The sequence below is a fragment of the Chanodichthys erythropterus genome, chromosome 10 (genome assembly GCF_024489055.1).
Source record: "Chanodichthys erythropterus isolate Z2021 chromosome 10, ASM2448905v1, whole genome shotgun sequence".
NCBI classification, from domain to species: Eukaryota; Metazoa; Chordata; class Actinopteri; order Cypriniformes; family Xenocyprididae; genus Chanodichthys; species Chanodichthys erythropterus.
The window spans coordinates 34,893,530-34,918,046 of record NC_090230.1 but is presented as its reverse complement, the minus strand read 5'-3'; the positions used below and the strand labels follow the sequence as shown (position 1 = coordinate 34,918,046).

At 35.9% G+C, this 24,517-nt stretch overlaps 1 protein-coding gene across 5 annotated transcripts in view; it reads right to left on the bottom strand.

Annotated features, from left to right (window-relative positions):
• mctp1b (multiple C2 domains, transmembrane 1b) overlaps positions 1-22,849 on the bottom strand; it is a 38,069-nt gene extending 15,220 nt beyond the window's left edge. Inside the window, exons 1-11 of one of the 5 annotated variants that reach the window (XM_067397517.1) lie at positions 21,922-22,849; positions 14,807-14,921; positions 14,510-14,652; positions 13,090-13,169; positions 12,533-12,674; positions 10,457-10,495; positions 9,216-9,395; positions 7,052-7,182; positions 6,727-6,913; positions 5,940-6,033; positions 2,265-2,367 (exon numbers count right to left, since the gene is read on the bottom strand). In XM_067397517.1, coding sequence (XP_067253618.1) covers positions 2,265-2,367; positions 5,940-6,033; positions 6,727-6,913; positions 7,052-7,182; positions 9,216-9,395; positions 10,457-10,495; positions 12,533-12,674; positions 13,090-13,169; positions 14,510-14,652; positions 14,807-14,921; positions 21,922-22,377 — 1,670 coding nt within the window. In that variant the 5' untranslated portion in view covers positions 22,378-22,849. Of the gene's footprint in view, positions 1-2,264; positions 2,368-5,939; positions 6,034-6,726; positions 6,914-7,051; positions 7,183-9,215; positions 9,396-10,456; positions 10,496-12,532; positions 12,675-13,089; positions 13,170-14,509; positions 14,653-14,806; positions 14,922-15,048; positions 15,086-21,921 lie in introns of those variants that run through there. The other 4 variants (XM_067397519.1, XM_067397522.1, XM_067397520.1 and 1 more) reach the window with 4 other exon arrangements.
• Positions 22,850-24,517: the final 1,668 nt, after the last annotated feature.

The window sequence follows — 24,517 nt, the reverse complement described above, 5'->3', positions numbered from 1 at the left end:
TTTCATCAAGCACAAAACATTTCTATAATATTGCTTGGTATATTTCATTTATAAATATACTAAAGTCAGCATGAATAGAATTTGCAACACATTCAAATGGCATAATGTGACGTATTTCTGAGGGAAAGTCTGTGGGAAATTATGTAGGGCGGTACTTGACGTGATTTGATTGGATGATGAATAATACCTTAAATCATGCGGTTGTTTTAAAAAAAATAAAGGTGTGCTATAAATTTTTAACCCTATGGTGCTGTTCAGTCTCTTTTGACCCAAAAAAATCTTTTTTTGTTTTTTTAGAATTTTTACTTCATCAGAATGTTACGATAGTACGAAACTTGGTAAAGGTTTTGGAAAAACATTAAATGGTCCTGGAAAAAAAATAGTCACACTTGTATTGTTCGTGGTCACAGCATTGGAAATGAATGGAAGATGAAATTCATCTAGTGGAAACTTTTGGTACTGCAGCCAAACAAAATCTTGCTGAAAGCTCATTTTTTGAGATATCAACCTCAAATTTGGATTAGAACACAATTTGTTTAGATTTCTGGCTTTCATTTTCTCACAGTTTTAGAGTAAAGCATGTTTTGGAAAATATACATTTCTACGGAGCCCCACGCATGACGTGCAGGAAAAAAATAGTAGGCTAAATCGAATTTACTAATTCATTCCCTTGATTTGCTAAATGATGTGCATGATTTATTAATCGAGGGAACAAAATAGTAATCTATGCACACCATTTATTGAATCGAGAGAATGAATTAGTAAATTGTGTGCACAATTAGCTTTTTTCCCCTGCATGTCATGTGTGTGGCTCTGTATATTTCATCTAAAATTAAAAAAAATAGCATTTTTGTGCATTGTTCATAATATATCTTTTTTTCTTAGTTTACTTTTTCACTTTAGCAAAAATCTGCCAAGTGTCTTTAAAAGAGACCAAACTTAAGTCTGTGCTCCAAAGCATTCAAGATCTTTGACAGTTTAAGTTGGAAAGGTCATTTTCAGGTCTTTGAACAAAAAGTGGTTAACAGGAAATAAATGGATCATAACTATTCCATAAATATAATTTAGTACCATAAAATCCAAAATATTAAATAAAAAACACTATTAAACTAAAACAGTACATTCATTACATTGTAAAAAATAATAAATTTGGTCATTTTTCACCACCACGTGAGCAGCACCAGAGGGCTAAGTGATCAACTTTCAACTAGTTTTTAAAAGAGGGTCAATAAAATCGGCAGGAAAAAAAAAAGACTTGCATTGAATAATCAATCTTATCTCAGTATACAGGCTTTTTCTGTCACAGCATTGCATTGATTCCTCAGTTCCAGTTTCTTGTATCAGCATTTTTATTTACTTATGTGTGCTTTTATATCATTTCCTATAGTTTGACTGATAGATGAACTAGAAGAACTCATTTACTATACCAAACAAAAGTGAAGCAAACTGTGCAAAAAGGATTACGACGTGATATATTGCAAAGCGTATCATGTTAAGAGGTAATTGGCGATACTCTCATGAAATCACTAAAACCACTATCTATGAGCCAAAATATCATAAAGATCCATTGGGCCAGTAAGAACATTCTGCAACAATAACTTAGCATAGCATCTTCTAATCATGACGTAATGTAAACATTTGCTAACACTTTATTTCAATGGTCCACTTTAGAGATTCTACTAACTATAAGTAACTTTGCAACTACATGTCAACTAGCATTAGAGTATTAGTAGTCTGTTTAATATCTGCTAAGACTTTATTGTGATGATTCCCCAACAGACATTGTACAGTCTATAAGTAACTTTGCAACTGCGTGTCAACTTATTCTACTAACTTGATCCCTAGCACCCTACTTCAGTCTACTAATACGCTAATGAGAGTTAGTTGACATGTAGTTGCAAAGTTACATACAGATAGTAGAGTGCCTAAAGTGGACCATTGAAATAAAGTGTAACCAAACATTTTGTAGATTAATATCATTTTCCCTACCCGTGGTTATAAGCTTTTTGAAAGTCACTGCATTTTGATAAAAGATAATGAAAGCATTTTTTCCTCTCATAATGAAGTAAATGGGATCAATTTTCATGTGTATATATCATATTAAATGTTCAAAACAATCAAGCCAAATTGCAGCTGAATGTTGGTTTTGTAAATGCAATCCACTCTGCATGTTTGAGTCCAGGTGTCAGAACAACTTCATCAGCTGTGGATATTTGAATTTGTCCTCTGTTGGGAGCAGCGGTGCATGTGCATAATGAACTCACAAGGTGAAGACTTTATTCCACTCGGGGTTCAGTGTCTTGTAGACCGTGTGTGTCTGCAGACGGTCGTTACACAACTCTGCAATGCAGAACGGGTCGCTCTTTCCTGAAACACAGTGTTGCATTCAAAAGGTTTTAGTTTAAAATTCCCAACTGAGATATGAATATGATATGAATTAAATGAGAACCATGTAATTAAATATTGAACTCTGTAGCTAGAAAACATTTCTATAAAGTATTTTTTTACTTGATATTAATAATAATGATACATTTATTTATAACATCTTGAAATTGGTAGAGCCTCAATGCCTTGTCTTGTGCGACAGTCCAAGTTTGATTCGACAAAAAAAAAAAAAAAGAAAGTAAAATACCATTCCTTCGTCATTCCTTCTTAATCAAAAGTGACATCTGTAATGTTTTTTTTTTTAAATAGATTACTATTATATATAAATGCTGTGATTTTGAACATTTAATTAATCTAAGAAACATAAAAAAACTGAAATATGAAGCAGTACGGCTGTTTCCAACACTGATAATAAAAAATGTTTCTTAAGCACCAAATCAGCATATTAGAATCATTTCTGAAGGATCATGTGGTAATGATAAATTACATTTTAAAAGATATTACAATAGAAAACTGATCTGAAAAAATGTGTGTATATATACATTATATACTTAATAAAACATAAAACAAAATAGCTTGAAATTATCAAGTGTATCAGAAAACAATTATCGGACCCGAAGCAATGTTTACTCACACACGTTTGTATTCATATGTACGGTGATCATAACATTTCTACGAGTAAAAGTGTCTATGACATCTGTGCTGAGACTGAATAACTCTACACATCTCCCACCACTTGCAAGTTGTTTTGTGAAATTTTCAGCTTAATTTTGGCAAGCAGTTTGCTAGAAAACATTTTTAACAAAAATGTTAGAGGAAAAAGAGAGTCGGTAGGCGGGAAAAATGGTGGAAGAGCAAAAAATCAGATTGGAAAACTTAAGTCTTTTTAAACCACAGCCTGGGTGAAAGCACTGAAAACAGACTGTGTGTGTGTGTGCAAAAGCTCTTTAAAAGCCTTTGTCTGTCCACCATGGTGTGGTATTAGAAGAACCGTGAAATCAGAACCCATGAGGTGGGCCGCTCCTGAGAGAACAGTAAACCTTAAAAGCTAAGAGACTCGTCTCTTTCAGACAGTCATCTTTCCATCATACACCTCCTGAAGAGAGACTGAGGTGTTGACCTTACTAAAACATTCAGAAAAATGCTTGGGAATGAGTCTTATGGACTATCCAGTTTACACCCTAAGTACATTTCAGATTTTTAAAGGTATTTAGATATCAAATAGATTTAGATTTTTTCGAAAAACACTCCAAAAGTTGTTTAATTTGTTTCGCTTTTTATGCAAAAAATGCTTGTTTTTTTTCCACACGATGGCAGAATTGTTTAAAGAGTCATATCTAGTGAATTAAATAGTTTAAAGCATAGCATACTCTCTTAAAAATAAAGGTTCCAAAAGGGGGTTTTCACTGTGATGCCATAGAAGAACCATTTTTGGATCCCCAAAGAAACTTCCAGTGAACGGTTCTTAAAAGAACCATTTTTTCCTGAGTGAATGACATTGTAGTAATCTTTTGTTTACACTTTATTTTACAGTGCCATAGTTACATTGTAATTGCTTAAATAAGTATTGAGTACTATTAATTAACTACATGTACTTACTATAGAGTTACAGTAAGGGTTTACTTGTAATTATGCATAATTTACTGTTATTACTATAGTAAGTACATGAAGTAACGTGTAACTACGGCACTGTAAAAGAAAGTGTTACCGAACTTTTTCTCACTATAACAAACCTTTTGTGCAATAAAAGGATTCCACTGATGTTAAAGGGTTAGTTCACCCAAAAATGAAATATCTGTCATTAATTTCTCACACTCAAGTCGTTCCAAACCCGCAAGACCTTCATTCATCTTCGAAACACAAATTAAGATATTTTTGATGAAATCCGAGAGCTTTCTGTCCCTTCATAGACAGCAACACAACTACCACTTTTAAGGCCCAGAAAGGTAGTAAAAACACAGTTAAAATAGTCCATATGACTCCAGTGGTTCAACCATAATTTTGTGAAGTGACGAGAATACTTTTTGTGCACCAAAAAACAAAATAATGACTTCATTCAACAATATCTAGTGATGGTCGATTTCAAAACACTTTTTGAACTAATTTTCGTGAAACTTCAAAGCTTTACGAATCTTTTGTTTCAAATCAGTGGTTCGGAGCGTGTATCAAACTGCCAAAGTCAAACAGCCAAAGTCACGCCTCCCAGTGGTGAACCATTGAAATTTCGAGCTTAAAGGGTTAGTTCACCCAAAAATGAAAATGCTGTCATTTATTACTTACCCTCATGCCGTTCCACACCCGTAAAACCTTCGTTCATCTTCTGAACACAAATTAAGATATTTTAGTTGAAATCCGATGGCTTCATGAGGCCTCCATAGGGGGCAATGACACTTCCTCTCTCAAGATCCATTAAAGGTACTAAAAACATATTTAAATCAGTTCATGTGAGTACAGTGGTTCAATATTAATATAATAAAGCGAGAATATTTTTGGAGCACCAAAAAAAAAACAAAATAACGACTTATTTAGTGATGGCTGATTTCAAAAACTGCTTCAGGAATATTCGGAGCACAAATGAATCAGTGTATCGAATCTGCTATTCGGAGCGCCAAAGTCACGTGATTTCAGCCGTTGGCAGTTTGACACGTGATCTGAATCATGATTCGATACACTGATTCAGGAAGCTTCGGAGCACAAATGAATCAGTGTTTTGAAATCAGCCATCACTAAATAAGTCGTTATTTTGGTTTTTTTGGCGCTCCAAAAATATTCTTGTCACTTTATAATATTAATATTGAACAACTGTACTCACATGTACTGATTTAAATATGTTTTTAGTACCTTTATGGATCTTGAGAGAGGAAATGTCATTGCTCCCTATGGAGGCCTCACGGAGCCATCGGATGTCATCAAAAATATCTTAATTTGTGTTCAGAAGATTAACGAAGGTCTTACGAGTGTGGAATGGCATGAGGGTGAGTAATAAATGACACAATTTTCATTTTTGGGTGAACTAACCCTTTAATGAAGCAGTGTTTTGAAATCACCCATCACTAGATATTGCTTAATAAAGTCGTTATTTTGGTTTTTTGGTGCACAAGAAGTATTCTCGTCACTTTATAATATTAAGGTTGAACCACTGTAGTCACATGAACTGTTTTAAATATGTCTTTAGTAGCTTTCTGGGCATTGAAAATGTTAATTATCTTGCTGTCAATGGAGGCCTCACCGAGCCATCGGATTTCATCAAAAATATCTTAATTTGTGTTCTCAAGATGAACGAAGGTCTTACGGGTGTGAAACGACATGAGGGTGAGTAATTAACGACAGAATTTTCATTTTTGGGTGAACTAACCCTTTAAAGTTTCTTCATGGAACAATTAATGCCAATGAAGAACCTTTATTTTTAGGAGTTCAGGATCATGACTTTTAAGATTTTATACATTTCCATGACTTTTCCAGGCCACCTGCTACTTGCAGGTTTTTCATGACTATAGGAATTCTGGCTATTGTTCACTAGGCACAAATGAATAAAGTAAGTGACATGATTTTACCTGTGACATCAGCAGCCATCAGCCCCTCGGCCCGCAGGATCTTTACCTGCACGATTCCTACATCCTTCACGTTAAAGAAGGACCTCATAGGACTCTGAAAAAAAAGAACAAAAACGCATCAGAGAAGCCCAGGACTACATTCACAGCGAGCAGTAATACATCCATATGTTTCTGACAGCTCTATTTTGGCCCTAACTTTCTCTAATCCCCTGTCAGAGTCCGCGAGCAGTTTTGTGTCCACGTCAAAGCCGCTCGGCAGTGGACATTGAGACAAAAACATTGAGCCGCCACGCCAGATTATCTGGTGGCTCTCACGAATACATCTTCATTATGCAGCTGTTATGAAAGAAGGTCAGTCTGCATTGGTGGTGAGTTTCTGTAAGCCGTTCACTGACCGGCCCTCCAGGGGACAGTGGCAGGACAAAGACAAACCGTGAATAGAGAGGACAGACAACTCTGAGAGGAGAGAGATGTCTCTCTCTCTCCGTCTTTGTTTCTTCTGAGGTACTCCACCGTTGTCCAGTTGTGAACAAGACCATGTTAATCCAGTAGTGCACTGGACTGTGGTCATCTTACGCCCCCTTTTGGTCACAGAAGTGTACTGCAGGCTGGAGCATTACCAGTTTCTGAGTTGCTGTCAAAGCACTCTCTACAGGAGGACAACTTTGTCTCTCAGAGGAAACAGTTAGAAGCAACACTTGCTGTGTAGCGTCAGATACCTTTATGGGGATGTCAGGAGCTTTTGTACAGAAAGTTAGACTGTTTGGCTGTGTCACATCACACTTACATATCTCTTAAGGATTTGCTGGCGTTCCTGTGGGTCGTCTAGTAGGTTGACAGACAGGTCAGAGATTGAGACGGCGACTGTGGCGGTGAGAGTAACCAGCAGTACCAGCGTCCCTTTATCCTCCTCCAGCTCAAGTTCCAGCTTATGTGTCTTCTCACGGCTCAACTTTGACAGGTCCAGCTGACATCTAAAATTAATAAACACCATCCATAACACACATACTTCTAGTAGGTAAAATGTTAGAGACGGCTGGCAAAGGCATAATCATGGGTTCGATTCCCAAGTAACAGAAAAAGTAAATATCAGCATTTGAAATCAGACTCACTGGCCGATGAAGTCATCTCTCACTCCAATGTCTTTGTCCCAAACTGAGATCTCCAGAATGCCTCCCTCCTCATCAAACAGATGCAAGTCAAACTGCTCCCTCCACTGAGGGTTGAGGGTCTTGGGAATTGTCTGTTTGCACAGAAGAGAAGAATAAGTTACTGAGAAATAATATTCTTAGACTAGTTCTCGGTCTGCTGATATGTACCGAGAAGTGTTCATCATGTGACATTCAGGTTGTCATGATGATGGGCAGATGCTGAGACAGACAGACAAACATCTATAGATAGATAGATAGAATGACAGACAGACACATGATAGATAGATAGATAGATAGATAGATAGATAGATAGATAGATAGATAGATAGATAGATAGATAGATAGATAGATAGATAGATAGATAGATAGATAGATAGATAGACAGACAGATAAATAGATAGACAGAACGACAGACAGACAGCCGATAGATAGATAGACATACAGACAGATAGATGATAGATAGATAGACAGACAGACAGAAGACAGACTAGATAGATAGATAGATAGATAGATAGATAGACAGAATGACAGACAGACACATGATAGATAGATAGATGATAGATAGATAGATAGATAGATAGATAGATAGATAGATAGATAGATAGATAGATAGATAGATAGATAGATAGATAGATAGATAGATAGACAGATAAATAGATAGACAGAACGACAGACAGACACATGATAGATAGATAGATAGATAGATACATAGATACATAGATACATATATACATAGATAGATACATAGATAGATTGATAGATAGAGTGACAGACAGACAGATAGATAGATAGATAGACAGACAGACAGATAGATAGATAGACAGACAGACAGATAGATAGATAGACAGACAGACAGATAGATAGACAGAATGACAGACAGACACATGATAGATAAATAGATAGATAGAACGACAGACAGACGATAGATAGATAGATAGACAGAATGACAGACAGACACATGATAGATAGATAGATAGATAGATAGATAGATAGATAGATAGATAGATAGATAGATAGATAGATAGATAGATAGATAGATAGACAGAACGACAGACAGACACATGATAGATAGATAGACAGACAGACAGATAGAGTGACAGACAGACAGATAGATAGATAGACAGAATGACAGATAGATAGACAGAATGACAGACAGACACATGATAGATAAATAGATAGATAGAACGACAGACAGACGATAGATAGATAGATAGACAGAATGACAGAAAGATGATAGATAGATAGATAGATAGATAGATAGATAGAATGACAGACAGACACATGATAGATAGATAGATAGATAGATAGATAGATAGATAGATAGATAGATAGATAGATAGATAGATAGACAGATAAATAGATAGACAGAACGACAGACAGACAGCCGATAGATAGATAGACATACAGACAGATAGATGATAGATAGATAGACAGACAGACAGAAGACAGACTAGATAGATAGATAGATAGATAGATAGACAGAATGACAGACAGACACATGATAGATAGATAGATGATAGATAGATAGATAGATAGATAGATAGATAGATAGATAGATAGATAGATAGATAGATAGATAGATAGATAGACAGATAAATAGATAGACAGAACGACAGACAGACACATGATAGATAGATAGATAGATAGATAGATAGATAGATAGATAGATAGATAGATAGATAGATAGATAGATAGATAGATAGATAGATAGATAGATAGATAGATAGATAGATAGATAGATAGATAGATAGATAGATAGATAGACGGATACAGTGACAGACAGACAGATAGATAGATAGACAGACACATGATAGATAGATAGATAGAACGACAGACAGACGATAGATAGATAGATAGACAGAATGACAGAAAGATGATAGATAGATAGATAGATAGATAGATAGATAGATAGATAGATAGATAGATAGATAGATAGATAGATAGATAGATAGATAGATAGACAGATACAGTGACAGACAGACGATAGATAGATAGACAGAAAGATGATAGATAGATAGATAGATAGATAGATAGATAGATAGATAGATAGATAGATAGATAGATAGATAGATAGATAGATAGATAGATAGATAGATAAACAGACAGATGCCGCAGTCGTTCATACCTTACTCTTGTACTTCTGAGGGCCTAGTTTGAACTTGACATAAGGGTCACTGAAGCCGTTCTGGTCCATGGGGATGAGGTTGCGACCCTCTATTAGTCTGATGCTCACAATGCCCCTCCACAGCTGAGACTTCTTGTGCAGGTCCGACAGTCGAAGATTCTGCTGCTGCAGCTGCTGTTGCTGCGGTCCACACACATATCACAGGACGTTAAAGGGTTACTTCAGTCAAAAATTACAATTCTGTCATCATCTACTCAACCTTTTCTATTGGATACAAAATTAGATGCTTTTGTCCATACAACAAAAGTGTGTGGTGATCGCAGCTGTAAAACCCTAAAATGACAATTTGAGCATCATGAGGCTATGTACACTACGTTCAAATGTTTGGGTTCAGTATGATTTTTCAGTATTTTTATTCAGCAAGGATGCATTAAACTAATCAAAAGTTACAGAAAAGATATTTTTTAATGTTACAAAAGTATTCTATTTCAAATTAATGCTGTTCTTATTCAACACAGAATACTAAAAAATATATATATTTCCACAAAAACATTAAGCAGAACTACTGTTTTCAACACTGATAATATTAAGAAATGTTTCTTGAGCAGCAGATCAGCATATTAGAATGATTTCTGAAGGATCATGTGACACTGAAGACTGGAGTAATGATGCTGAAAATTCAGCTTTGATCACAGGAATAAATTATATTTTAAATAGATTTAAATAGAAAACAATTATTTTAAATTGTAATAACATTTCACAGTATTACAGTAATACAGTCTCTGTGTGCATAACAGACTTGTTTCAAAACATTACCAATACCAAACTTTTGAATGGTAGTGTACAGATGACAGAATTGCCATTTTTTTGTGAACTATCCCTTTAAGACAAAATGTTCACAATGGGTAAAAAACTCAGAGTGCGGAATGGTTTCACACAAACTATGAATAAATGGGTCACCAAAGTATGAAATACAAAAGGCATGTCCCATCACCCTGAGAGATGCATGACTGCGCCATCTAATGGAGCTGTGCTGATAAAACTCTTCATCCTCTGACCAGACTGCTGCAATTCTGACCCGTTTCTGATATTTAGGACTCTGTTCAGTACTGCACACAAACCAATTTCAACAGACCATCCATATTGCATAAGACATTGTGCTAACAGAGCAGATACAGCGTGTGGGATGGTTTACACAGCAGCTAGTCAGAGAATTTGGGGGCAAACACTGTTGCTTTTACCTTAATGCATCCCTTCCAGCTTCTCCTCAGTAGCATGGTCTACAAAAACAACAGAGCAGGTCATATGTGTTACTGTATAAAGAGGTGACCGGGATGGAGGAGGGCACGCTTTGATTAACCCCACGCCTAAATCCGTTCAAGAGACGCATCTTCTGACCCGATGATCAAAGCCGCCCATCAGACTGTCGTTTCATCTGTTTGTGGAACACCCTGTGAAATTCAATGTGTCTGCCTGCACAGGTTTCTAATGTCTAATTCAAAGTCCTTTCATGCATTATGCAGACAGCACAAACGTCCCATCATCGCAGCACAGTATGTCTCAAAGAGCACATCAGAGTCATTCTGGAATAGCTATTTAATAATTTTGCAGGCTGTGCACAGTATGCAGTATTTTGGTACTGTAATGCGTGACTTGACATGGTTCAGTGTGACTTTTTACATAAAATGGATTAAAAATAACAGAGAATGTAGTACACTACTATTTGAAATCACATATTTTTTTAAAAAAAAAATAGTAGGCAGTATATCTACTACCATTCAAAAATTTGGGGTCGGTAAGATTTTTAAATGCAAGGCTGCATTTATTTGATCAAAAATACAGTACAAACAGTAATATTGTGAAATATTATTACAATAACAGTTTTCCAGTTGAATATATTTTAAAAGTTAATTTATTCCTGTGATCAAAGCTGAATTTTCAGCATCATTACTCCCGTCTTCAGTGTCACATGATCCTTTAGAAATCATTCTAATATGCTGATTTGCTGTTCAAGAAGCATTTATTATCAATGTTGAAAATCGTTGTGCTACTTATTGATTTTGTGGAAACTATTAATTCAATGCATCCTTGCTGAATAAAAGTATATATTAAAAAATGCACTGACCCCAAACTTTTGAATTGTAAAAACATTTAAAAAAAATAAAAATTAGTATTATACAGATTGAGTGCCTCTTTTGAAGAATTCACATTTCCTAAAACAAGACAACTAGATGTTAGGGCTGCTCTATTATGGCAAAAATCATAATTGTGATCACTTTGGTCAATATTGTAATCACAATTATTAGATCACAACAAGCAAAATGACCAAAATCAAAATTTGCTTGGTGCAACCAAGTGAACTCTCAGACGCAGTGAGTATAAAACAGGCTTGAGGAACAAAGCAAGTTCTCTTTCCCAGCGTAATGCGCTTTTAATAATGTGCTTTTTTAATAAACTGCCAATTACGACAGTCACGGTACATGATTTGACTGATTTGGACGTTATATGTGTGGCCCAATTATGCTACTTTAAATTTTCCTAATTTTGTTTTAGAGGTCTTCTACAGTAGGTTTACACACATCCAATGTCAAAAAACACTTTAATTTTTTCAAAACATACATTGCACATCACTTCATTTCTCAAAGAATAAGAAAATGGTTTGTTTGAAGATTCAGTCTCTCTAAACCTCGCCTTTCCAAAAGCCTGCTCTGCTCTGATTGGTCAGATGGCTCAGTCTGTTGTGATCGGTCTACCGCTTACAGCGCATGTTGGAAATGAAACACCCATTACCAGATGCTTCTTCAGTGATTGCATCAGTTTTTCTGAATCAATTCTTCTCGACATGCCAACGACACATCCTAAACTCTTCCAGTCTCAGCTTCAACTACTGTGTTTGAGGGCGGGTCAAAGCAGACATTGTTCGCGGGCAGCCATTGAAGACTAGAGGCTGGCATTTTTGCAAATTTGTTACATAGTTTTGTAACAGGAAGTGGGACTGGAATTGCTGATGACTAGTTTTATTTGTCGTGCACTTTGATTTTTAAAACTTTGCAGACCTTTTATATTCAAAAAACAGCTTTATCACACGCTGCATGAAAGGTAATATCTGAAAAAAGCATAACAGGGGCGCTTGAAGAACTTCCTGAAAGCTAGAAATAGTTTCTACAGTTTGAAGAGAAATGTGTGAAACAAATGTGTGGTTTGTACATGTGTCAGAATGTGTCTTTCTGGATGCATGTAGAGAGTTTGCTGGCAGATTTCATTTCCCCTCCCTTTTACAAGCATAAAACAACATTAATCTGCCAAATGAGTCTTACCATCTGTCTGAGGGCCTCTCTGTCCTCTGTACTTCTTGGGAACAGAGTGACCACCAGCTCCAGAGAGCCCAGGTCCTGCTCAGAGCAGTGAGGATCTTGAAGGTCCAACCGAACATCAAGAGGTCTGCAACAAAAACATGGCCTGTTATGACCACCATTATAAGTAGTTTTGTAGTTTAACACCTAAAGAAATGTGAAACTGTTTAAAATGTCAATGTCCACTCACGTTGTGGCCGCACATGACCAGCTGAATACTACTATTCCTATATCTGGACACTTTCAGTCGCGCAGTAAAATAATAATGGGTGACAAGTCACAAGCGTTGTCACGACAATACTTTTACAATGGCATTGGTGATATGCTGCATCCACAGAATTAGATGTCAGTATAAACTCTTAAATAACAACAAAATATTAGCAAAAATAACCTTGTCACTGTTCATTTCATGAAACTCGTCTATACATTCGAACATCATTTAAATGCTAATTGAAAATGTATTAATTTGACACTAAATCTTGAATTCTGATATCTTTACAGTAGTAATGAATACATGATACCTCATGTGCTCCAGAGACTCAAGGTACAGGTAAGCTGAGCCCATGAAGTCATCTTGAAGGCCAAAATCATAGTCAAACACCTAAAATAGGTTGCAAAAGGGAAAATTCGTAAAAAGGAGATAAGTGATCAGAGATAAGTGTCATTCATTTGGGAATCAAACTACACCATTCATGCAGTATGTTTTTGATTCACCTAAAAGAACCTCCTCATAAGAATCATTCATTTGAGAATCAGACTGCACCAGTAGTGCAGTATGTTTTTGATTCACTAAAACGAACCGCCTCATAAAAGAATCATTCATTCAGGAATCAGACTACACCATTCATGCTGTATTTTTTTGATTCCTGAAAACGAACCGCCTCATGAGAGTCATTCATTCAGGTTTCGGAAAACACCGGTCACACAGAATGTTTTTGATTCATTTAATCGAACTGTCTCGTGAGAACCGTCCATTCAGAAATCAAACTACACCAGTCACACAGTATGTTTTTGATTCACTAAAATGAACCGCCTCATAAGAGTCACACATTCAGGAATCAAAAAACACCAGTCATGCAGTATGTTTTCGATTCACTAAAATGAACCGCCTCATAAGAGTCACTCATTCAGAAATAAAAAAACACCAGTCACACAGTATGTTTTTGATTCACTAAAATGAACCGCCTCATAAGAGTAATTAAATTGGGAATCAAACTACACAAGTTGCGCAGTATGTTTTTGATTTACTAAAATGAACCGCCTCATAAGAGTCACTCATTCAGAAATAAAAAAACACCAGTCACACAGTATGTTTTTGATTCACTAAAATGAACCGCCTCATAAGAGTCACTCATTCAGGAATCAAACAACACCAGTCATGCAGTATGTTTTTGATTCACTAAAACAAACCACCTCATAAGAGTAATTCATTTCGGGAATCAAACTACACAAGTTGTGCAGTACGTTTTTGATTCACTAAAACAAACCGCCTCATAAGAGTAATTAATTTGGGAATCAAACTACACAAGCTGTGCAGTAAGTTTTTGACTGATTAAAATTAATCGCCTCACAAGAGTCATTCATTCAGGTTTCAGACAACACCGGTCACACAGAATGTTTTTGATTCATTTAATCGAACTGTCTCGTGAGAACCGTCCATTCAGAAATCAAACTACACCAATCACACAGTATGTTTTTGATTCACTAAAAAGAACTGCCTCAAAAGAGTCATTCATTCAGGAATCAAAAAACACCAGTCATGCAGTATGTTTTCGATTCACTAAAATGAACCGCCTCATAAGAGTAATTCATTTGGGAATCAAATTACACAAGTTGCACAATATGTTTTTGATTTACTAAAATGAATCACCTCATAAGAGTCATTCCTTCAGGTTTCAGAAAACACTATGCTGGAAACATGCATCCCAAATTTTTTTTTACCTTGATATATAGAGGTTCTTGTAAATTGTCCACTATCAGGCAAACGCGCTCGTCCCAAACCGGGTTAAGGTTCTTGTGAATGATTTTACTGCGGAAAACTTCTTTACCGGCTATTTTGAACTTCACATACGGGTCACTTGTTCCTGAAACACATCAAATTTTAATTGCAACATATGATTAAACTATTGAATGTTAGCTTTAAATAGCATATAAATACAAAGTAAAACACATTTTCCTGGCAGTGACCACACATTTACAGTAACATAACACCATAAGCATCAAAAACACAGGTCTTACCGCCTCTGTCTCGAATGGCAAGGTTGTTTCCTCTTTTCAGCACAATGTCCAACTGATACATCGCTGAAGTGGGCAGTAAAGGTTTTGTGCCACCGTTATCAGCTGCATTAATGCCCTAAAAAAAAACAAAAAAAAAACAGACATTGTACCAAAAAATTTAGTGCACATATAACTCCTCCACAAACACAGTGTATCCAAAAGCATTAATGCCAAACCTTATAGCATGTGAGAGTTTTGCTTACTCAAAAGTGATAACAGGAGAGAACTCTGTTGTTAAGTTACCATGTTGCAATTTATGATTGAAATTATGACAGAATGTTGCAAGATGTGAAGAACTAATAAACTGGTGCTATAAAATCAGCACTGAGAACATAACATTGAGCTCTTATTATACAGACCAGGTGAAATGCTTTATATTCTAACAGTTTTATATTAGAATGGCTCTCTGCATTAATTTAACTGGACTCTTTTTCTTGTGTAAGTCATATTTTTGGCTCTTACATAGAAATACTGTAGCAGTGTTGTGTAATGGCATGTTGCAACATGACAAGTTTCCAGTAACAAGTCAATTATCTGTCCACAATGAAAGCAAAAATGCTTTGCAATGATCACAGCTAATCAGAACCTTTTAATGGTTAGAACGCAGTTTCACAAAGTTAGCACTCATTTTCTTCAGTAATAGCTGTAGAAACTTTTGTGGAGACGTCCATTAGTGGCATGATGCTTCATTACTTCATCTTATCAGTTGTGGTTGGTCACTTTATATGTCAGTCAGATGGTCTCATCCTGTCTAAGTAGGCAGTTCTTGAACAGCAATTCAACTAAAATGCAAGAGTCAAAAACTAGATGAGACTAAACTAGATGCTTGCTGTCAGTAGTTAATATTTGCTTAGCAAGTGAAGCTCTGAGTGTGTGTGTGTGATGTCAATTTCACATATCTGACAATGCTGTTGAAGTTTGAAGTAAGTAATGTGTTGTTTCCGGTGGTTTAGCCAAGTGGTTAATGGTTTGGTGGTCTGAAACGTCGTGGAAACTACTATCATTCTGTCCTTGAAGACAGCAACTTGAAAACCTGCTTTAAAGAAGCCATATGATGGAAAACAGTGTTTGTTTTTTGTTTGTTTGTTTGTTTTTTATCTAAGAATTGTCTAAAATACATAGAAAATAAACATGAAAGAGCAAGAAACCTTGACCATTAGAAGTATAAAAAAATTAAATGCCACAAAATTATAAAATATAGCAAAGGTTTTGGGGATCCATGGGAAAAAAAAGTGTTAAAAATTTGAAAACCTACACTGTAAAAAAAAATAATTGTTGGTTTAACTTAATAAAGTAAGTTACCTGGTTGCCTTAAAATTTTTAGCTCATTGAAATTAAAAATTTTAGTTAATACAATGAGGGTGATTGATTTAATTCTATCAAAATATTATGTTATCTGAACCACACTAATCATCTAATTTGATTTGACAAAAGCAAAAAAAATTGTGATAACAAATCTTAAAAATAATTTTTTTACAGTGTAGTGTTCTGGGTGTGTTCTATGTGTTTGCCAGGGTGTTGCTAGGGTGTGTTCTACAGTATGTGGTTGCTAGGGTGTTCTAGGTGTGTTCTATGTGGTTGCTAAGGTGTTGCTAGGGTAGTTGTTTACTGGCCCAGGTCAAAAGAGTCCACCTACAAGTCTCTATTCTGGTCTATAGACATGGGGTCAGATCACCCTTCATCAAGTAAAAACCGCAGGTCTGATTACTCACACTTCTTCTCAACAAGCTGCATGATTTGAGGCAAATTTCATGTCTGTAGTACAAATGGTGCGGAACGAGTTACGTGACAAATTGTAATATTTTAGGTCTTTGAGAAAACGCAGCACCACTACCACTAATTGTCACATAAACACACCGGCAGTATTTAACAAGCGCTACACACAGTGAAAGTTCTACTTCCCCTTTTAGCCCTTGAGCGAGAGAGGAGGTCAAAAACATTTCTGTCACACACTAAATGTGTTTGCAGTGTCAGCTGAAAGCAGGTGATTTGCACTGCGAGCCTTCAGGGCTTATTAAACATCCTGTTTAGTGACAGGATTGTCAAAAATAAGGATATAGAATATCTTATTAGATGGGGATTCCCCTTACAACATCCTGGTGCCATGTTTGAGCTGATTTACATTTACAGATCCAATATTTATCTTCCTGCATCATTTCAAAGACAACAATATCTGGGATAACATCTCTATAATATTCCTGCTCCACAAGCATCACCAAACAGAATTCCAAATATAATGAATGACAGGCTTGATGTCTCCTCATCTGCTAAATGACGAATTGGTCAAACAATTGGTAAGTCAAACAGTCCCATACCAAACTCACACCTGAAAATCAAAATAAAATTATATTGGATTCAGCTAGAGATTCATGATTTGAGGAAAAAAAAAATCGTATTGTGATTTTTCAGATCAAAAGTTCGATTTCGAACCGCAGGTAGACCTTAAAGGTTCTCTTTTAATAAAAAACGCTGAGGATTTTATATCATGCTGATATGGATACAGTTGGATACTAGAAACCTCTGTAGTCATGATGACTGAACTGTGGCAAGAGATAATATGGCATGGGGTTGAACAGGAAAATGTAGCGGTTTTGAAAATGCGGTGGTAAAAGTTACAGAGCCACTTCCTATTTGAAAAGCAACCTTTTAACATGGATAGTCTGGTCTATTTTAGCGGCCTCAGAGGATGTGTGCAAAATGTACTTGTATTAGGTGTAATATTGTAAGACAGGAAACGTGATCTGTTTTAGCATTAAGCCCTGAGCAGTCAGACACTAATGCCAGTGAACATTACCTGTTTGTAAAAAGTCGTGGCTATGATAGTCAACCCACTGTTACATAATGTACCTTATAGTGGCATAACAACTGAATTTTCAGCATCGTTACTCCAGTCTTCAGTGTCACATGATCCTTCAGAAATCATTCTAATATGCTGATTTGATACTCAATAAACATTTATGATTATTTTCAATGTTGAAAACAGTTGTGTACTTTTTTTTTTTCAGGATTCCTTGATGAATAGAAAGTTCAAAAGAACAGCATTTATCTGAAATACAAAGCTTCTGTAGCATTATACACTACCGTTCAAAAGTTTGGGGTCAGTAAGAATTTTTATTTTTATTTTTTTGGAAAGAAATTAAAGAAATGAATATTTTTATTTTTCAAGGATGCATTAAATCTATCAAAAGTGGCAGTAAAGACATTTATAATGTTATAAAAGATTAAATTTCAGATAAACACTGTTCTTTTGAACTTTCTATTCATCAAATAATCCTGAAAAAAAAATATTGTACACAAATATTCTGTACAATTGTACACATTAAATGTTTCTTGAGCAGCAAATCAGCATATTAGAATGATTTCTGAAGGATCATGTGACACTGAAGACTGGAGTAATGATGCTGAAAATTCAGATTTGCATCACAGGAATAAATTACTTTGTGAAATATATTCAAATAGAAAACAGTTATTTTAAATTGTAATAATATTTCACAATATTACTGTTTTTACTGTATTTTTAATTAAATAAATGTAGCCTTGGTGAGCAGACGAAATTTCTTTTAAAAACATAAAAAATCTTAGTGGTTCCAAATTTTTGGACTGTACTGTATATATATATATATAAAATGATATTTGTGATAGCAACAATAAATAAACAATTATAGTTTTTAGTATATTCGTATATTAAATTGTAATATACTACATTTAGTATTTACATTTAACTTTTAGTTAATAAAATATTTAGTTAATCAGATTTACTTAATTTCCATGACTTTTCCAAGGCAATTCTCTGCTATTTCCAGGTTTTCCATGACTGTGAAAACCTTGTAACTCAGCATAACTGCAATTCCCACATACCATGAATTTACAAAGCTTGGGAAGAGTGTCAACATGCTCACCGAAATCAACTCCTACGAGTGACGCCAATTGTAGAGGAGTTGATCTGATTTGCAGAGTTACTCGTCTCCGTTGCCAGACCTTGAGTCATGGATAGAAGGGAAAGTGCCGCTAATACAAAACAGACTTCTTAAGAAAAACATGCTGCTGTTTTTCAAATCTCAAACCTCTCAGAACCCTTCCTCAGAAATCTAACCACAAAGACAGCTCAGTCAGCTCCATACCAAGACTGTTTTTCAAGTCCAGACATGTAATGGAGTAAACAGAGAGCAGAAGATCTCAGCTTCAGGCCATGTTGTTTGTTTGACTCTAATCTTAGCTGCACCATTGGTCGCTGTTAAGCCAGTGATGTAATGGATTAGGACGGACATGCATAATGTATACGAAACTTAAATGACTAGCCAAACTTTATTGCTATAGTTTTCTTGTTCATAGCTCAGGACAGGAGTCTCCAGTTATGTTTATTTAAAGGTATAGGTCACCCAAAAATGAAACTTTGCAACTACATGTCATTAGAGTATTAGTAGACTCTCTGCTTAATATCTGCAAACACTTTATTTTGATGGTCATCCAACATTCTAACTAATTTTCTTTGCAAGTACATGACAACTTATTCTCCTAACCCTAACCTAACGGACTATTATTACTCTAATGAGAGTTAGTTGACATGCAGTTGCAAATTATTCAGTTAGTTGACATGAAGTTGCAAATTATTGAGTTAATTGACCTGAAGTTGCAAATTACTGAGAGTTAGTGAACATGTAAGTTGCAAATTGAGTTAGTTGACATGTACTTGCAATTTATTGAGTTAACTGACCTGTTAGTTGACCTGTAGTTGCAAATGAATGAGAGTAAGTTGACCTGTAGTTGCAAATTATTGTGAGTTAGTTGACATGTTAGTTGACATGTAGTTGCAAATTATTGAGTTAGTTGACATGTAGTTGCAAATTATTGAGTTAGTTGACATGTAGTTGCAAATTATTGAATTAGTTGACATGTAGTTGCAAATTATTCAGTTAGTTGACATGTAGTTGCAAATTATTGAGTTAGTTGACCTGTAGTTGCAAATTAGTGAGAGTTAGCTGACATGTACTTGCAAATTATTGAGTTAATTGACATGTCAGTTGACCTGTAGTTGCAAATTATTGAGAGTTAATTGACCTGTATTTGCAAACTATTGAGTTAGTTGACCTGTAGTTGCACATTTTTGAGTTTGTTTTACATGTAGTTGCAAATTAATGAGAGTTAGTTGACCTGTATTTGCAAATTACTGAGAGTTAGATGACCTGTAGTTGCAAATTATTGAGAGTTAGTCGACATGTTAGTTGACATGTAGTTGCAAATTATTGAGTTACTTGACCTGTAGTTGCAAATTAATGAGTTAGTTGATATGTAGTTGCAAATTGAGTAAGTTAACCTGTAGTTGCAAATTAATGAAAGTTAGTTGACATGTGCTTGCAAACTGATTTAATTGACATGTCAGTTGACCTGTAGTTGCAAATTATTGAGAGTTAATTGACCTGTATTTGCAAATTAATGAGTTAGTTTTACATGTAGTTGCAAATTAATTAGTTAGTTGACCTGTAGTTGCAAATTATTGAGAGTTAGTTTTACATCTAGATGCAAATTAATGAGAGTTAATTGACATGTAGTTAATTTACTTCTAGTTAGTAGAATGTCTAAGAGGACTATTGAAATAAAGTGGAACCGACTTTCGAGGTACACAAAGCAGATATTTTCAAGAACATCCTGCAGAACAAAGAAAGTCATATAGGTTTAGAATGACCTGAGTTTGAGCTAATTCTCATTTTTGAGCGAACTATCTGTTTAAGTAAGCTCTCCTCTTGTTTGTCTGGCAGAAAAAAACAAACTATCTTAAATCTGTATTTACTGATCTGAAAATCTGATGCACATTAGACCACCAAGTTTTGCAGATGACCTTACAGAATGCTGCACACTGTTTGGCTTTAAGCCTGTGTTCATGTGTCTTTACTTTTTAGGCAAGTTCCTCTTCTCGCAGACCAGCTTGGCAAATACCCTCAGGTAACTACTACAGGACCAACACTACTGAAACTAAACCCAACATCATGGCCAAACTTTACAGGGTTTTGTGGGAAAATAAGCAGACTATTTTAGCAGTCCCAAAAAATTACAAGGTAATTCTGACACGTTCTTGTGTGAATGGGAATCTGAAATGAGTTTGACTATGCAAAAACATCACTTTGCATGTACAGATGTCAAAAAGGCACATAAACACCTGATTCAGGTGTGCATGCATCAAATGCTGAAAATGTGTACAAGGGCAAGGATATTCACATGCAACAAACTGATGATCTACTGAGAGTTCCAGGAGTTGACACCAGATTTTTGGACTTACATTGTAAAAATAATATAGTAACAAAATCATTCTGTTTTTGTTTGATTGTATTCAAAATTGGCTGGGTGCATTCAGCAAAAGTGGGGCATTGGGTAAAGTGATGCAAATTATCTTAATGGTCGATTACCCTTTAAATCCAATCCGACTCATTCTGAAAATGTTTCTCTAACATCATCCTAGTGGATGTGATCAAGCTTCAACATCTAACTCATATCAGCCTATGTGTTACCCTGGTCTTACATGGTGAATAGCTGAACTATGCCGGTCAAGATGAGGTGGTCGAGATTAACCTGGTACGCCTTGATCAAGTTGATTAGGATTTCCACCTGTAACATGTCAGCTACCAGGTTACAAAAGCCAGCTTAAGCTAATATGATGTTTTTCCAGCAGTCCTTTATCACTTTTCATATATGGAAATGTATTTATTGTAGTAGTACTTAAATTGCAGCAAACATATTTTTAAATTCATTGTTTCACGTTTACTGACGACCTCAAAAGTGAAAGTCTATCACTGTCATATAGAAATTACATTAAATATTGTTTAAATACATTTACATTTAGGGGGGCTTTTGCATCAGAAATCCCTGAGAGCTCAATTATCCATAATAAATTTACCAAAAGTCTGTTCCACTTTTGGATAATTCACTCTATTTAAAACAACAGAGTTCCAATCTGCAAATGTGAATGTAGATAAACTAGCTGTCAAGTTGTATAGGATCCAATGAAACCCCAAAACTGCATCCATCCCTGCAGTGCAATGAAGAAGGAGAAAAAACATCTGAAACATAATAAATCTTCTTACCACACTTGTATTGACCTGTTCTTCATTACCATCCATCACTGCATCATCAATGCACGTGGACCCTTGCGGAACAGGTTTGTGTTGAGACTGCACCAATTGGGAGAGTGTCGGTTTGGAGCTCACGGTTCTTTTCAGCATCTGGATCTCCGCACCGAGCGACGCTGCTGCTGCGGCCGGCGTACCGACACTCTGCTCCGGCATGCCGCAGCGCGTCCTCCCGCTGTCACCGCCATCCAGGGCTGCGCTGGGCAGATTGGGTTGTGACGAAGAAATCGCTCGGTCCAAACCATTTGGACGTTTCTTTTTAAATATCCAAAACCCACTTTCTTGCTTTCTGTCTTTTTTGCCCAGTTTGGGGCTGCCAGTTAGTTTGGCTCTGCCGTGGAAGGATTTCCACAATCCCCGCTGATGCTGATGGGACGGAGAAACATCATCCATGTCCACTTTCTCTTCCATATGATCTCTGCAGTCTGCTGCTGCGTCCCAGTCAGATGTTTCTGCGAGGTCAATGTTAAAAACATGCAAACCGATGCAAATGGCATTTACTTCAGTGTTGTGCTCAGCAGAACATGTTGAGCGTTAAAACATGTTTGATGCGGAAGTAGAGTGATGGAGAGAGGCAAGTTTCTCCACACCACATCTGCAAACATTCACGGTTTTATAAAAAAGACAGTCCCCCAGCCTGTAATCCTCATCCACGCCCATTTTCTTTTTTAAAAAAAGTTGCCGTTACCCATACTACATTAATACTGCATGCCATGCAGATGTGTTCCTGCCCGCCGAGCTTTTATTTAGGCTACATGCAATTCTGTTGAACTCCTTCTACGCCGTGGTATATGTTAATCTGATAAGACAAAGAATGTACACATGCAAATATGTGTTTTACCACAAAATGAACATGCGACTGCCGCATTACGCACAGCTTACTTGCACAGGTTAGTGGTATTCAGTTCGCTTTTTTGAACTAGAGTAGACCTCTCGTTCACATTCAATTCAAAGACAGCCTTAAAAGAACCAATTGTACTCGAATGCGGGTCGTGTATGGAAGATTTAATTGGTTTGACCTACCGAACGAATACGCCCTCTTTGCTGGGTGTGAGTCTAAACGCGTTCGTGAAAGAACTAATGAACAGGCTCGAGGGGATTTTCTGCTGTAAACATTTTGTAAAATCACTAGTAAACAAACTTAATGGTAAAATGATAGGCTCATTTTGCTTTGTTGTAATTTGTGAGGTAAACGCGTGTGATAAAATATTTCTGGAGTTTCTTAGTAGATTTTTGAATCGTTTCAGTCGACTTTAACGAATCCTCGAGTGAATCGTTGTCTCACTGAACGAATCTTTTGAAAGATTCGAGTCACTGGGATGATTCAAAACCCCCACCTCTAGCACAAAAGCATTTTAGTTTCAACGTACTTTTAACTATTCTTTCAAATTGATATATTTGAATACCAAAATAATATACCATGAAAAGTGAATATGGAAAATTAATGAGATGAGAGTTAAAAGGTTAGTTCACCCAAAAATGAAAATTATTACCCTCATGTTGTTCCACACCTGTAAGACCTTCGTTCATCTTCAGAAAAAACAAAAACAAATTAAGATATTTTTGATAAAATCTGATGGCTCAGTGAGGCCTCCATTGTCAGCAAGATAATTAACACTTTCAATGCCCAGAAAGCTACTAAAGACATATTTGAAACAGTTCATGTGGCGGTTCAACCTTAATGTTATGAAGCGACGAGAATACATTTTGTGTACCAAAAAAACAAAATAAAGACTTTTTTCAGTAAACAAGGCTTTGTTACGTCATAAGTGTTTCGAAACGTTTCGAAATTTCAGTAGTTCACGTGACGTGGCAGTTTGATACACACTCCGAACAACTGATTCAAAACAAAAGATTCGTAAAGCTTCGAAGCTTCATGAAGCAGTGTTTTGAAATCGCCCATCGCTAGATATTGTTGAATAAAGTCGTTATTTTGTTTTTTTGGCACACAAAAAGTATTCTCGTCGCTTCATAACATTAAGGTTGAACCAGTGTAATCACATGAACTGTTTTAAATATGTCTTTAGTAGCTTTCTGGGCATTGAAAGTGTTATTTATCTTGCTGTCTATGGAGGCCTCACTGAGCCATCTTTTTTTCTTTTTTTTTTTATCTTTATTTGTGTTCTGAAGATGAACGAAGGTCTTATGGGTGTGGAACGACATAAGGGTGAGTAATTAATGACAGATTTTTAATTTTTGAACTAACCGTTTAAATGATATAGGGGAGAGTGGGCTGATTTGAGCCACTCCTTGTTTCTAGGCACCCATAAACAAAATTATTTGACTATTTGAAGAGCCATCTATTTTACTCACCCTGTGATGGAGAGAGGCTCATGAAATAATTGGCAATTACATTTATTTGTTTGTTTGTTTTGCTTATGTTCAAGGATTATGTGCTTCTTGTGTCTGACTGTTAGTATGATGTTAGCTCTAAACTGCTGGATTATACAAGTTTGTTCGGTTAATACTTTTAAGAAGTCCATCCATTCCATTATCCAAACCACTTTATCCTTACTAGGTTTGTGGGGAGCTAAAGCATATTGAGCCGCAA